General features: G+C 36.6%; 1 protein-coding gene across 3 annotated transcripts in view; it reads right to left on the bottom strand.

Annotated features, from left to right (window-relative positions):
• Window positions 1-17,002, bottom strand: part of HACE1 (HECT domain and ankyrin repeat containing E3 ubiquitin protein ligase 1) — a 44,204-nt gene that overhangs the window by 12,210 nt on the left and 14,992 nt on the right. For 2 of the 3 annotated variants that reach the window (XM_005426600.2, XM_031061580.1), the window contains 9 exons: window positions 15,078-15,324; window positions 9,775-10,112; window positions 8,537-8,605; window positions 7,807-7,894; window positions 6,476-6,587; window positions 6,295-6,392; window positions 6,027-6,114; window positions 5,278-5,427; window positions 119-315 (listed from right to left, as the gene is read on the bottom strand). In XM_005426600.2, coding sequence (XP_005426657.1) covers window positions 119-315; window positions 5,278-5,427; window positions 6,027-6,114; window positions 6,295-6,392; window positions 6,476-6,587; window positions 7,807-7,894; window positions 8,537-8,605; window positions 9,775-10,112; window positions 15,078-15,324 — 1,387 coding nt within the window. The remainder of the gene's footprint in view (window positions 1-118; window positions 316-5,277; window positions 5,428-6,026; window positions 6,115-6,294; window positions 6,393-6,475; window positions 6,588-7,806; window positions 7,895-8,536; window positions 8,606-9,774; window positions 10,113-15,077; window positions 15,325-17,002) is intronic. The other variant, XM_005426601.2, reaches the window with a different exon arrangement.

The raw sequence follows: 17,002 nt of genomic DNA, 5'->3' as shown, positions 1-17,002 counted from the left end.
GCAATTTTTTTTGTATTTTCTCCAAAACAAGTATACCATTCATGGTTCCAGTTATTCAGAAAGTCAGTCCAATGGCTTGTACTATACTACCATCTTCTGAATAAACCTGTACACTCACCTTGTTTTCCTGTGTAACAAGTATACTTGCACCCCCTGGCTTCAATGGCACTTCTTCCATTGCTCCAAACACATCAGTCTCAACAGAGAATGTCAGCTCTAAACCCAGATCACTGATATCATTATCTAAAATCCACTGCAAGTTCTTTGCATACTCTGGATCAATAGATGCTACATCCTGATAATTTACAGGTATGCCTAGGGAAAAAAAAAACAAACAAAGAGACAAAACTGCTCAAATAAATAGGAAAAGCAAAAAGGATTCTAACTTAATACATGGTAGAAGATTGCCCTCTAGAGAGGAACCACAATAATGCAGTAATAGGAAAAGAGAAAAAGGGATGCACTGCTGCTAACTACAGCAGAACTGTGCACACTGTATTTTTAAAATACTACAGAATCAAGTTTCCTCCATATGTTTTTCCTCCTAGTGAAGCAAATGACATACCACTCTGGAAAAACCAATTTGCACCATTTTAGTTCACTAATGGATTTCAGTAAAAGCATCTACTCATTCTGAACACAAAATGTTAAATGTTTCCTACAAAGTCTTAAAGTTTTCTACCTACATTTTAGCAACACAAATACCATACTTCTCTATAACAGTATCTTTTTCCCCAGAGCATTACTTAGGGGGTGAGGGGGGAACAACCTTCCTGTACCCAGGAAACGATTACTCTTCAGTGTTCTTCTTTTTAATCATATTTATAATGAGATCTATTATACAGTTTAAAATTACTGTATTAGTAGTAGTAGTAGTAGTAGTAGTAGTAGTAGTATTGGAATTTTACATTTCAAACTGAACTTGCAAGTAATTTAGAAGCATTAAAAGGAGAGTTGCTAGAAGTCTGACTTTTAACCAGGTACAGAAAGTGCCTATTTACAAACCCCTTCACAGGCATGGCACTCAAGCACATTTGAGCAAATGGGCCCAGGACAAAGTGACCCTAGTATATGCAAGAGAGCTACCCTCTTCACAAGAAAGCAGACCTCGATTATTTTAACTCTGGCATGATAGATACTTCAGTGCTACCAAGACAGATACAATATCTGGGAAGAGGGGCAGGGGGTGAGGGTAGCAGTAGGTTTAGGGAAAAGCAAGATATTGGGAAGTACTGCCCTTGTTTCACCATCTTCCATGCACTGTGCAGTGTCATAAGGGTGCCCATTAGGAGAAACCTTAGCACACTATGGATTGTGGATGCAGTACCCCAGAGAAACACAAAATTCAAAGGTTAGCAGCCACTGCAAAACATCCAAGCGTAAAAAATGTTATACTATTTCCCTGGAAGAGCTCACAAGCACTGCAGTAGTGTGTACACAGCTGTAAGGGATTGGTTTTCAAATAAAATCAAGCCACACACCAGTTTAAGAGAGGGATAACTTACTAATTAAATATCACTGCCACTTCTCTCAAAATAAAAAAAACTAACAGCTGTCTAGTAGTTTCCAGAGGACTTTCACTTTTGTTAACTAGCAAGCATATGTGCATTTGACACACAAAACGTAGAAATAATGATGTCTCTGAGGGATATGTGCAAAATGTGGGAAAAGAAGACTGAAAAGTAGATATCGGAGACTCCTTTAGAGAAGAAACTCAACAAGTGTTATGATGAGAGCACACTCATAGTCAGCATGTTGTGAGACCAAAGCACTAAGCTTGGTCATTTGGTTGACAGATATTTTACCAATGAATAGACTCAAGCAGGCAGTTATAAAAAATTCCATCAGATTTATCATGAAAAATGTGAATCTCCCAAAATATTATGTATCTTTCTCTTGTATACCCTTGAGGCCCCTGCAGTTTGAAGAGAAGTCTATCTTAATATAATTGTGAGAAGCAGGTATGTTCTGTGCAACACAGAACTTCCAAGAGATACAGGTAAGTTCTAAGACAAGCTTATTAATTATTCAAGATTTAAGGCCTCCAGTTCAAAATACACTGAGCCAGAAATTAATTTTCACTTTTGTTTACGCCATTTCAAGGACTACTTTCTATTACAGAGTAGAATGTAAGAGTAGATAGGACAGTTAAGAATGTATACGCTGTCTTTGTAAGCTGAAGGTAGAGGTTAACAGGAAAGTAACTGTATCTGTAAAGAAATACAAAATAACTGGAAAACAGCACTAGAGAAACCATCTGTTCCTCCCCTGTTTAAGCAGAAGGCTGATAGATAAGAAGTGTGAGAAAAGTAAATCCAAGAGGTCTACTAATTTCTGACTATTTCTCCCTGTTCTACATCTGGAATAGAGTGCAGCCCTAATAAACATGCAGACCTACATAACACTGGTTTCACAGCACACACACAAAAACAATCATGCACACTACATATCTAATACCTTAAAAAGCACATTAGTTGTGTGTTAGTTGGGTCATCACATACGTTAATGATCTTTCCTCACCTACCAGATGTTGTTGCAGGAAGATCTCAACTCACCACAGTGGAAAAAGGTAATGCACCCACTTGAGTCTCAAAGAAATGTATGAACATTTGTTCATACAGGTTTCAGCTTCTAATTAAGTCACTTCCACATCATGTCTATTGACTAAAAAGAGGAGTTCCACTCTGAAAGAGATTCACAGTGTTCCTCAGACACAGAAGGGCTTAGCACACAACTGGTGGTTTCAGTGCCATCAACAGATGGATACACTCACTACAGAAAACAAGGATCTCAGTGCAAGGTGAAAAACCAAAGGAATGAAAACAGTCTCAGACTGCAAGTGAATTCATACTCCTTTATTTAAGGCCTGACAAGAAGCTGAAGGGAATTTCCATGTCTATAACCAGATAACTTGTATTTGACATGAACAAGAGCTAGCAAAAATAAAACAAATCTGCTCAGGAGCCCCCACTGCTGCACAACTCTAATTCCTTAAACAAGAAGATAGGAGATGTGCAAAGTTCATGGAAAAGGCCTTGGAAAGGTTTAAATAAATCACAGTGATTGAGGCAGAAGAAGCAAATACTTTGAGAAGTGGAAGCATAATTTTTCCAGTTCTTTGTCTCTGATAAGTAATACGAAATGACAAAGAATGTGAGCATTTTGACCTTAAGCAAGTTTAATGTGTATAAACCTCTAGAAAGTTCCAAGATGCCTGTAAAACAGAATGTTGGAATGACAAGACCTTACTAAGACCAGTTAGACCTTATTAAGAGACTAATGACTGCTGCTGGGTTTGCAATAGTTATTCTAGCAAAGTGAAAAAAAAAAAAAGAAAAACTTAAGTAACAGGTCATCTTGTCAATTCAGAAACCAACAATCAAGCATATCATCACAAGCCAAAACCAGTAAGGAACCCACAATCATTAGCAGTCATTTCCAAAAGAGGTGACAAGAACAACACTTCACTATTCTCAAGGTAAGACTGAACAACAGAAAAATAAGATTTTCTGTTTTGTGAATACATCACAGGGAAATTAGCCTGTGTTATTCATAGCAATGAAAGCAGCGTGGCCAGCAGGTCAAAGGCAATGATTCTGCCCCTCTACCCCACACTCATGAGACCCCATCTGGAGTACAGCAGCCAGCTCTGGAGCCCCAACAGAAGGACACAGACCTGTCAGAGCAAGTCCAGATGAGGCTACAATGATGATCAGATGGCCAGAGCACCTCTCCTATGAAGACTGAAGCCTGAGACAGTTGGACTTTTTTCAGCCTGGAGAGGAGAAAGCTCCAGAGAGACCTTCAAGCAGCCTTCCAGTACCAGAAGGCAACCTAGAAAAGAGCTGGAGAGGGACTTTTCACGCAGGCAAGCAATGACAGGACATGGGGGTAAGTTTAAATTAGATATTAGGAAGAATTTCTTTACTGTGGGGTGATGAAGTACTCGAACAGGTTGCCCAGAGAAGTTGTGGATGCCCCATTCCTGGAAGTGTTCCAAGACCAAGCTATACAGGGCTTTGAGCAAACTGGTCTAGAGGAAGGTGTCCCTGCCCAAGGTATCTAAGATCCCCTCAAACCCAAATCATTCATGATTTTTCTACTTACTCTTGATGTCAGAGGCCAAGGCTTAAATCAGCACCAAACTGTGCCATGCAATGATACCTCTACTTCAGAACCACTTTCCTGTGTGAAGATCAGTGACTAGTGGAGCCTGAGGAAGCACTGCCAGCATGGTGCTGCAGACTGGCTGTGCTCCACTGGCTCTTGCCCAGCATAGTCACTCACACAGAAAGCAGTACTGAGGGAGAGGAGTAAAATATGCTCCTCTGTGAAGAAGATCTTGATAAAGATGACTGAGCCTGCACCTTCAACAAACTGCAAGTGTTCTCTGAACACTTACAGGGAAGATAAACAGCAAACCTGAAGTTAAGAGTTGATCTGTCCTGGACTGAGCAAACATCACAGGAAGACTGTAAGTAGACAAAACAGAAAACCATCAAGCTATCTTATACTTCCAAATATTAGTGATTGAACACCAAGGAAATTCTGCATGCAACAGCAAATAAGTTGATGTACTTGGAGGAGTAACAAGAATGCACAGGGAATCACATCATCTTTCGTGAGAAGTTTTTTCATGACAATGCAGAAGAGGGGCATCTTGATCAGTAATCAAGAGGCACAAAGGTTCTTAAAGAAGAGCAGAGAAAAGCCCTAGACCACAGATACTGCCAGCTAACAGAGGTTATCCTATTAGAAAAGTTATATTTCTATAAAAATGTCTGTCCAATCTTCTTGAATGCTACAGTAAAAGCATATCAATTAACTTCTCTCATTAAGGAGACAGGATGAACCTGCATTAGTTCTGACACCCTGTTTTGGGAAATAAGTAGTATTTGTTGGAATAGGTAGACAGACAGGTTTTCAACAGCAGGGCTTCACCTTTCAAAAACCATTGCATAAGTGAAAAGCTTCAGACATGATCAAGAATGCCCAATGGATTTTTGCCAGAGTTCACAAACATTGTCAACTTCGTCTATCTGAAGTTAACTAGAGAGCAATTAATTTCATTTCTCAAGAATGACACCATGCAGAAGAGTAAATGAATTTCATAACTGTGATGCAAAGAATTGCTGTGAGACTGATGTACATAAAAGACTACCAACACATTAATTTCTAAGGCTTTTCATTTTTAACACACACAGAAGTAAAAAAGGAAAATGTTTACTACTCAGCCAACTGTTATGACTAGTAAGCAGGATTTTAATAAAACCATACCAAGAATATGTTTGTAGAATGACCTTGTGAAGTAGATGTTCACCAGTTGCCTGTGATTCAGAGCCAGCCCCAGGATCTGGCCTGCAAAACGGAAGTAGTTCAAATGATCTGGATTTACAGAAGAGTTGCTGTTTGGCTGGAATGTTGTTCCTACAAAACAAAAATATTATCATGTTCCATTACTTTTTTTTTTAATTAAGCTTTTATTTATCAAATACTCTAAGCATCTGAAAACACTGTAAGAGCTTTATCTTGGGGTTTTGAAAGTCTGTTTGGGGTTTTTCATTTACACAAAAAAGATGTGAGAAAGAAATGTCTTAGAATGTAACATCTTATTACAATGATACTGCTTAGCCACTCTCCAAAACACAGTTCTAAAATAATTAGCATCAACAAAAAGCTAATTACCAACTGCTAAATTTGGTCCTCCATCTTACTGTATTGCTATACACATGTTTTACTCACTCTAATGGGCTTGGCTTCTGTCAACTTGTGAACATGCTCAAAGGAAGGATGAGAATATATCTACTTCCTCTCATAAGTCTCCAGCCAGATGCAGGCAGGAGACAGTCCAGTCCTAGCCTCCTTGGAGAAAACTACTTCAAACAGGCAGACCTGAACCTCTCCTTTTAGGTTTCATGAAATAATCTGTGCCTCTACATAGATTTTTTGGATTATAAAAATGCTTTTATAAAAAATGACACCCTAATCTTAGGAAAAAAAAAGAAAAAAAAAGGGCAGAGACATACCATCAGCTGACTGGGTAAATAAGGCATAATCTGGGTTAACTATTTCACTGGATAAGATATCAAACCATTCACGCACCACACCCTGTCCCTGCATGTCAAGAGAATAAAGCATATTAGTACACAAAATTTTCACTCAATAGTTATGCTGAGTAACCACATATTTCTAAGTAATTTTAAAGTAGGCTTTAGCTCAAAACCACACTTGTGAATGAGAATTAATATTTCCATATGAAAACACCATAAAAGAAAACCATGCACTTTTACCCACCATGCCTTCTTCTCCATGAAATCTCACAGCAATCCCCTGCTTTAATTTTGCACAGTTTGCTTTAGACACAACTTCACAGCTACTCCTAAAAATAGAATCTAAATACAAAATACCAATTAATTTTTTTCATTTTCATTCATTATCTTTCAAAGACACACTAATTCCATTTAGAATACAATACCTCTGTGAACCAAAAGTATGTCATTTTCATTGACAGGCCTGTGCACCATGTCTGAATCCGGCTGCCCGGCGTGCAGATGCTCATAGAACCATTCACAGCGATCTTTAAATGGCTACAAAACAAGGTGCAAACCATATTATACACATGCATTCCCCTGAATAACTCCTCTCCCGTAAGCAAATGGTTATGCATAGTTCTCAATTAATTTTTGAGATGTGCAGAGTCACCCCAGCATGCTATACAGTATTTTGGGAAGAAGAAAGGACTAGACAGGCACTTGAGTGCTTGCAGAAAGACTGGACCACCAGCTACCCAGAAATAGCTATTTAAGTTTTCCACAGAAGAGAAAAATAGCACAAAACTCCTTACAGGTTAGGGGAGAGCATGAAGGAACTTAGATAAGAAATAAGTCACTGGCTTCTGTAAAACCACTGATAATCAACCACAGCTGAGCACAGAAGCACAAGTGACATGAACCAGCCCTATTTGCAGTACCGTTCATTGGCAATATAAAACAGCCCAGAGGAACCAGAAACCTTACAAAGCAATTCCTAGGTGAGAAGTTTCTAACTTGACTCAGTGTTTATATTGACATTTTGCAACTCTTTTGAGACAGATATGACACAAGTATGGCCTTTCTCATCCCCTGCAATTCACAGCATGTACATGAGTGGATCTAACAAACAGGATATCAGTTCTCAGGGTCTCCTCATTACTCATAGGTAGTGAGTTTCAAAAACACACATTTCAATGAAAGATTGAATAAACAATACGCCTACACCATGTCCCAAAAATGAAACTGCATTAATAAAAGCAATTTATCTTTAAAAATAAAAGCACAGTATGGTTCACATCTTAGGAAATAAAGCTCTTGGAACAGACAACAAGACGACATGGTGTTTCATTAAAGGAGCTACCACTAACTACGACCAAATCAAGTAATAGTGATGTATTTATCCTCTGGTTTGTCTCAAAATCTAAGTCATTTAGGGGAAAGTAAAGCACTTTAAAGTTCAGTCTATTAGATGTGCACAAGTAGATTTACAAACAGAAATTTCACTCTTTAACTGAAAAGTTTGACTTGTAAGACACATCCAACACTGGTTATCTCAAATGGACTCACCCATGTATTTTAGAGAATTATGAATACAGAAATCTGGCTGCCATGTCTGTTTAATATGATCTTTCCACATTACAGATTCAGAAGCACTAGAGGCCATGTTTAGTTCTTTCTTCGTCCCCAAATTGAAAATTCTTTAAATATTTTTTTTTTTTAAAAACACACTTTGTATATTCACAGAAGTTGTAACTCAGGACCTCCTGACGTTTACCTGAGCTTTTATGATGTGCATAAATCTGGACATTAGTTCAGGACACTCCAGAAGAAAATGAAAGTGATCAAAAATTATTTTGGGATTTCTGAAAGAAAAATCGGTTAGAAGCCTGTTAGAGATTTAATAATAATGCTTCACAATGCAAAAAGTCTACATAACGAAACAATGCAATTAACCATATAGACAAGTTTAACAAGATTCTTCTATTTTATCACTTTTTCCTAACTCTTGTTCCCAAACTTATACTACCTCATCTGTTAAACATGGGAGGATTAGAAGCAGCTCCCCACACAGAAGGAAGGTTATAAACCTGTCAGTCTCAGAGAAACTCTGGAAAGAGCCAACTGTACAAAGATGGTTTAGACTCCTTTAAGTCATCACACATTTGAGGAAGAATGAAAGTTTTCATCTACCTTAAAAGGGAAGGCCTTATTTGGAACAAATATAAGGAAAGAATCCATTCATCAAATTATTCTGCTGCTCTGTGAAATAGAGTTTGTTCACGAATCTTACAAATAGATCACTTAAATATGCAGAAGAGTTCATTTAAGTCTGAGCTCTGAATCATTAATCTACACTGTTGAGTTCAGCAAGACCATTAAATTGCATATTGTTCATATATCACAGCAACAATCTAAAAATATTACTCAGCAAGAAGAAAAAAATGAATTATTGCTGGGGAGGAACAGAGGGGTGGATTACAAGGTCCATATTTGTTGAAGCTTACCGGTTAACAAAACACTTAAGGACATCATCGTGTTTACAAACAAATTCTATAAAACGAGGTGATGTCATCCTGTTCAAAAATCATAAGATGGTTTTGGTTAGTGCAATTGAAACTAATTCGAATTACATAAATTGTAGGGTTTTTTTTAAAATAAATACTGCACAAATAGAAACTGATGCTGTTTAACTAGTCATCATGAAACTAAATATTCAACATTCAATTTCAGAATTCTGTTAGAATTCTGAAATTTCTGTTTCTTGTCATGAGATCTTATATTAAGATCTCATAACAAGAAACAGAAATTTCAGAATTCTAACAGAAAAGGCAAAAATGTCAATAACCAATCATCTTCCAGAGCGTCCACAGAGAACTATGCCCCAAATAAATATTACTGGCCAATTTGAAAGCTTTTATTCAACTCAGTTTGGTACAGAAAGAAAAACCCTTACGGTGATTAGGAATAACCAAGAGTTGACATGTAGTAGGACCCTTGCTTCTAGATTCCTCAGGGAGCTTGTAATACCATCATACTTGCCTAATCTTCTAGTCATGAATATAATCCATAAAAGTCATAAATAGAATCCATAAGAACCTTGGACAGACAAAGACCTCAGTTACAAGTGGTCACACTTGTTTCCTTTTTAAACCAGACCTCAATGATATTAGGCTTACCTAAGCTGAACTGCATGTTCCACACAAAACTACATGTTTGTCGACCTGGGACAGGATTCCAAGTGAGCATTACTTTGAGACTGAACTCTCCTTGTCTTCTATCATATAGTCAAGTAAGTTTTGCCCCAGCCATCATTTTCATACACAAAGATAACTCACTTTTTTTTTCTTCTGAGCTTATAGCTCTTCTTGTTGGATAATCACATTAAATTCAGGGTTCATTTCATATTAAGAACCAACAGCAAATACAGCTAAACTTCAAAATATCAAAATCCTACTATCTACAAGTATGCTGCATGATTCCAAAGAGCCATTAGACATTCAATACAAAATGTGCCTCAGTGCAGCTACATTCATAGGCAGCAGCACTATGGAAAACTTGCAGTGCTGTGCCTTTAGAACCATTTAAAAAAAATCATCCAAATAACTGAACTAGTGAAAGGATTAAACAGCACAGCCTTGACTGGCACTAATACAATGTGGTCAGTATCAACATTCTTCCTACGAAGTATGTATGATTTTAAAATGGCAATAGTGTGGGTAAGAAAAATGAATAACCTCCTTACCCCTGAGGCATCTGGCAGGAGCAGCACATATAGAAGGCCTGAATGACAGCACTTAGCCTGTTTGCTGTCATGGAGATAACATCCTGACAATCAGCACAAGCTTCCTGCTTCCCAGCAACATCATATGTTTTTAACTCGACAGCATCAGTGGACAGCTCTTTTCTTCCCTCAGCTCCTGCAGTGGCAAAAGAAGGCGCAGAAGTAGCATCTTGGTGATCTGGTCCTTTCTGCTTCAATAAAATAGAAGTAATGTTGGCAGAGTCCCTTTTGTTTTTCATCAGCTCTGTGGCTATCAGAACAAGCCATTCATCCAGAGAATGCCAGAGCAGTTCCAGCGGCTGCAATAAACACATGAAAAAACAGACAAAAAGAAACATGCTGACATTAGATAATATTAATAATGTGATAATCCTCTCGAGGAAAATAAATATCATGCACATTTTAAAGCTTTAAATGATCCTTTAGAGGTCATGTTAGAGATAAGAGGCAAATACTCATAAAAAATTCTACAATTGTAGCCAAACAGCACAAAGAGAAAATTTCATATAGAAGGAAAATTAAGTAGAAGATGGAAGAAAGAAAAATTCATTTAGAAAGAACTACAGAAGAGCTATAGAACTGAACTATATCACAGAATTTGGCTTCACACAGCACACTACTGCCTAACCACTGCAGCCAAGCAGGGAAATAGGAATACACAGGCTGAGTTTCTAGAGAACAGAGTGTCAGTTCTTTAGGAACAACCTGGTCAAAGGAGCTTCCTCTACCAAGAAGATGGAGGAAATCCCAGACAACACCACACAGATTCAGGTTCATGTCTAGTAAGAATGTGCTTTATGCACAAGGTGAGCTCATACAGCTCATTTTGATAGTACCTTAGATGTTTCAGAGTAAGGGTCACTAACAACTAGCTTTACGAAATAGAAACAAGTATCAGCAGAATCCCATATCAAATTATAAGGCTATACATTTTATTTTACTTTAACAAAGACATGCTTTTTTTACTACCATCTGCTAAAACCCAATATAATTGAAATCCAGTAAAATTCCTTCATTACACATTTACTCTGAGCTGCAAGCCTACTACAGAGGAGAAAAAGGGATAAGACCTGTTGCCCTCTGATAAGCATTAAAAAATCCACAAGGCCTAACAGCCTAGTGAGCATAGGGATATGAATCCTACAGGGAGGTAATCAACTCAAGTACTTCATAGCATTCCAAAAGTAAGAATGAACTTCTACATGGATTCCTTTTTCCACATGTTACTGCTGCATCAAGGTTTTTCATCAGTGAAAACATTCAAAGACTTAGCAAACACTGAGAGTTATGTTCTCATATTCTCAAGTTGCTTTTGAAAATAAAGAGCTGCTCACAGCATCTGTACATAATCTGAAGCACGGTCAGTTGCAACTCATAGTTGACATGCTCTCAGTACACAATAAATTACTTCTCGTAAGAGCTCTGCATTAAAAGGTTCTGCTGAAATTCATGGTTTAAAAGTTTACCACTATGCTTCCATTTTTTCCCAACAGAAGTGTGGGGGGAAGCCAGCCTGATCTCCAATACTGGTAGGCTTTGCTCAATCCTTTGTATGTGACTCACTTAATGCTTGTGCTCCTAGTGACCACACATTTCTCTAGATGGTGATCTGAATATCTGCAGCACAGGTAGCATTTTCTACATAAATATCTGCCACACAGGATCAAGTTATCTTCCTCCCAAGACCCATCTGGCAGACTTTTACCACAAAATATAATGTAAAGAAACCTTCTAATGGAAAATAGGATTAATTGAATACACACAAGAATTAAAATGGAGATGTACTGTCAACCTATAACTCAGGAGAAACTAGGTAGTTTTTTACTAGAATACTAAAATCTATTTTTTTCCCTCAAACTTGTCAATGTTTAGCTTGCCAGACACCACATTCCCCCAATATCTTGTGTTTTATTTCCAACAGATTTAGCACACTTTTCAGAACTTTTCCACCCAATTTGTTTTTCCAAAGCTAGTTCTTCACAGCTTCTTATCATAAACTCATATAAAAGTCTAGTCAAGCATAGCAGCTTTAACATTTCATTTTCTTTCTTCCTAGTCCAACTTCAGGATATAAATATTCTAAATATTCTAAATATTCTAAATATTCTAAATATTGCCCATCACCTCTATATCCATGACTGTCAGCATTTTATGTTGTCATCCATGGCCAGACCTTTTCAGGTGGCATATGGACATATTCAATCAAACCACTAGCAATGTTTTTTTTCAAACTACTAATCAGCATTTTTCAGTTAACTCTTACCATGAACTTCATATTAAACAAAGACCTCCACTTAAACTTCAGTTGTCATATTTCACAGTGCAGAAAAGTTTCTCTAGAATTATACAGCTGAGTCTGATGGAGTACCAAGCTCTTACAGCTGCACACCTTACCTCCCAAATGCAAGAATTTACCTATGCAATGCCTTCCTCTTTACTCATCTAGAAAGCAAGACCAGTAACCAAATCCATATTCAAACTGCAACACTGAAGAAAAATCTTTTGGTAGATGTCAGATAGCTTTTTAAGACACAGGGTGCAGGAGATCACTAATCCATGAAGTGACTTTGTCACAGCAGAGAAGTTACCTCAATTCTAGAAAAGAACAGTATCTGAAACAAGGAAAAAACATTAAGCACTTCCCAACCTTGTTCAATTACAGAGAAATTTTGCAGCAAGTTTCCCTAATATGCGATCATGCTGTATAGCAATTGGAAGAGCAATACATGGAAAAGTAACAAGTGTAAACCTGGTAAAAATTCCTACTCAAAGTTTCTCACTGGGAAGATCTCATTGGAGTTAGCAGCTTGTTTCAAGCTTGGGAGACAAAATTCAATGATTCTTTTGTATCTTTCAGGATCAGTACAAGAATGTGTTATCATTAGCTAGTGCTTCCACTTTAAAACATCTGGATATGTTGAATCACATACAGGGAATTCCACAAAAGCACAGATAGCCCTGTGATCTTCTTGACCTCATAAAGAAATAACATTCCCCTGTAGGCTCAGATCAAGAATATTCACATTTTTAATCCCTTCCCAGCTACATTACAGTGTCAACTCTTCAAAATATGTTCAATCAGTACATTGATACAAAAAAAATTAATGAAGCATTACAAAAAGTCAGGTCTTTTTTATCTCCTCCCAGAAGGTGAAAAAGACCATCAAAAGCACATTTTCAAAAAAAGGCCAAAAAGCAGAAGGAAAGGTAGCACTAAGAGAAAACTGGAAGTCATCCAATTCACTCAGCACTATATCTAATCTCCCACTATCCAGTCTACTGCAAATTCATGGAAGAACAGACTAAACCAACCACAACTGTAGATAAAGTTAGCATTGCCAGACCTATGTGCTCATTCCTAAACAACAATAAGTTCTCATCAGCACTTTCATATTTCTGAGTTTGAAATTTAAATCAATCTTTAAAATACCATGGACACAACAGTGACCCTACTGCAGTGTTGCGTCTCTCATAAAACTTCTAAATAAATTACAATAATTGCAATAGCAATTTTTAAAACATCCCAAAATTTTTGTTTTGTTAGGTAATGCAACAGTAGTATACATTTTGCTTATTTATTTACATACATGTTGTTTTCACACAAGTGTGAAAGAATTACTGATATTTTCCGGGACAACTGTGGCAGTTGTTTAATATAAGTCCACTGCACAAGACCTAAATGCAGAGTAATTTTAAAAAATTCTTTCATCATACAAAGTCATTTGGGCATGCAGATAAGTGATTTTACTGATATACCACTTCCTTTGCAAATTGCAGTCGAATGTTTTTGTTTATTTCATACTGACTTCTGAAATTATGTGGAGTTGAAAAGCAGGAAACCTTTTTTTCCTTTTTGGGCTTAGTAGCAGAATATCTTACTGGAGACAGTTCTTGCATGAAGTGTGTTTAACATCTGCTTGTTATTTAATCTGGTATACTTGGAGCAATTGTCATGAAAACTGTTAGAAAGTGCTGCCTTTAATAAAATAATTCTTTCAATTTGGGTACAGCTTCGTTTTTTAAAAACAGAATTCTGGTTAAACCCACATTATTGCCCTATTTTGATGAACAATTCCAAAGGACAATTATTACACTGCACACTGTACAATGCATTACATTTTGTACAGACTCCAAATGTACAGACTCATTACATTTTGTTCAGACTCAAGCGCTAGTTTTATATTCATTATACAAATCAATTTGTTCTTGAAACTATTGTGCTACCAGAAGAACAAACATTTGTGCTTGCATGTTTTTTTGTTTTTAACAGTCTACTGCTTTTCTTCTTTCCAAGAGACGAAATTTAAATAAAAACTCCGATACTTCACTAAATAAACAGGAATTAAGAGTATCATCTTCCACAATCTTATCAATATAGCTCTGTGTTAAAACCCCTTAGAAGTAACCTGATGAACATATATCATCAAATAATTGCAGTAATTTCAAAATACTGTCTTCACATCACGGTGGAAGAAACGTAAAAGAAAAAAAAATCCTCAATTACTGGCATCTGAATTTCTTGGTATGAGCTGTGCTGTGTAAGAGTATGGAGTAAGATGGGAGAAGAAAAATTACCCTGCAGTACTTTTTTATTAGGTGCTCTGAAAAATATGGCAGTTGTATATCCAATGAAGACTGAGTGGCACACAGGAAACTGGGGCATCTTTACAAAAAGGCAATCTTTGACTTTCTACAGAGAGATTCCTTAACAAACAAACATAAAAATACCAAACATCTTCAGGAAGTAAACCTCTAAATGGCAACTACCTAAATCATGTGTTTGAAAGCAGCTATAAATCAGTAACTTTGCAAGGTTCGTAGTGAGCTGATACGTTTCAAAGCGCATAATAAGAAAAACCAAGAACAACTTGGGAAAAGATTTCATGATCAATGAGAAAACAAACAGATCAAGAATTCAATTGTACCCATTTGTCTTGTGAAGCTGGATAAAGCTTACTGTTCAGCAGTCCATCTGTGTATCTCCAACTACCATTTTGAAATTACATTAATATAATCTATTATATTAATATCACTATATTTTGATATTACTATACTCTTAACAGAAATAAAAACAAAATTTACCAAGGTCATCTGGGTAGCTAAACCTTCAACACCTAATAAACAATCAATTAAATAAGAAATAAACAGAAATCATAACATGAGATGTGCATCAGCGGCTAAATTAATTAATTCAGTGGGAAAAAAAACACAGAAGAAGGAGAGAGGTAGGTTTAACTTAAAAAGGGAATGTCAACCAAACTTACTTCCTGTTCATGAGATGTCTGATTAATGAATGCATGCTTTGTGAAATTCATCTCTTTAACGTCTATCTTCCTAACAACATCATATACTTTTCTGACCTTGAACACCTGACTTCTTGGAGTTTTATTTCCATTGTAGCCCATGTCATTTCCATTACTGGGAGAGGATGGGCCAATGCGAAAGACATGGCAAAATATCCTCACGATCCTTAAGAGACTCTTCATCTGAGCTTCATAATTACTTGACAAGCTGGGGAAAAAAATGGAACGTTTAAGTTTCTTTTCCTAGATGAAACAATTTAGTTTAATAAGGAGCAAGCAATGTAATGGTAGGGTCTGACACATATGCTGAAAAAAAACCCTAAGCTTCAAACCCTAGAAAATTTTAACTTTTATTTCCTGCACGAGTCCCAGAAGTCAAATACAAGCATTATGATTTTACTAACATGTAAAGGTAACTTTAACTAGAAGTAAGAACAACAAATTCCAGATCTTTCAAAATACTTCCTTTTTTTTGATACACTTCTTATGAACCCCTGGGAGGAAATCCAACTTCCTAAGGACCTCAGTGCATGAAGCAAATTGGGATATCCAGATGAAAATGTTTCTCAACCCAGAAAAGAGAGCACCCAACAGTAAAAGCCTACTGACTGATCAGATAAGCTGCCACAGCTCATCCTCACCAGCTATAATTCTAGATGCCCATTAACTACCTCAACCAGACAAGGGATCAGGATGGTAAGGATGCCACTTTTCTACTCAAGAAAAATGTAATCTAAAAGATACTAAACACAACCACTACTGTGTTATTTATTTATGCAATAAATATACTAAAAGTTTTCTGTCTCCTTAATTGAACTGGCAAACACTGAACTCTGTACCAAAACAGTGCAAAATATGAGATATTCATTACTTTATGCGCAAGCAGAACATTCTCCACCAAACTCAACCAGGTTTTCTTTCTTAAACCCCAAATAGTAAGAATTCTTCTGTTTTGAATGCATAACAAACTACAACAAATTAATTCTTTTTCTATCAAAACCTACTAACTTATAAATATTATAGAAGTGAGCACATACTCAATTCTATCCTTAAAGTACTTGCGACTTAAAAGCATGCTTCCCAGCCAGATCAGTAAACACCAGAAAACTGACATCTTATAGGGTGCTGTAAACATCTCTTGCAAATAATAATCTGTTAATACACAAACGTGAAACAAAGTTAGTTGTAACAGCTAGCACAGCTTTATGATGATCTCATTCACTCAATGGCATCAGCAAAATACTTATTTGTTTTCAGCACTACATTTTAATGACTGTGAGTTAACTTTTAAAAGCAACACACTAAGAATTTTACCAAACTACCATACAAAGTACAACTTTCCTGTGACAATTTATACTTTAACCTGGTAAGTTTTCAGTAAATTAATTTAAGAAAGGAACAGAAAAAGCAAATAATGCTACAGTAGGAATGTTAAGTTTTTAACCAGGTAAAGAAAATCCCCTGACTGACAGTCTACAATTGTGTTACCAGAAGCTCTCATCACAGATAAAAGCTAGCATTTGTAAAATCTTTGCTTATATACCAAAAGAATCTATGAATAAAAGAAGCTAAGCTAACTCAAGAAGTTAACTATTGAAAAGAGAAAAAAAATAAAACCTTCAAACATTTCAGCTGAGGTTTATCATGTCTCAGCAGCGGTGTTTTCCTGGTGAAATTTCCTGGTCTCCAGGATAAGGACCCACACATGTAGAAAAAAAACCTCAGAGGGCTTTTAATAGTTTACTGAAACTTCTACTGGCATGTTTGTAAACATTCATCTAGGCCTAACCTGCACCAACAAGACCAAATCATGTCACATGTCAATTATTTTCTTGGAAAAAGGGAATATTTGGTGAAGATAATGCTAAGTGAAACAGGGTCTTTGC

The sequence above is a fragment of the Geospiza fortis genome, unplaced genomic scaffold (genome assembly GCF_000277835.1).
Source record: "Geospiza fortis unplaced genomic scaffold, GeoFor_1.0 scaffold486, whole genome shotgun sequence".
Lineage (NCBI taxonomy): Eukaryota > Metazoa > Chordata > Aves > Passeriformes > Thraupidae > Geospiza > Geospiza fortis.
This window is presented reverse-complemented; position numbering and strand designations above follow the sequence as displayed.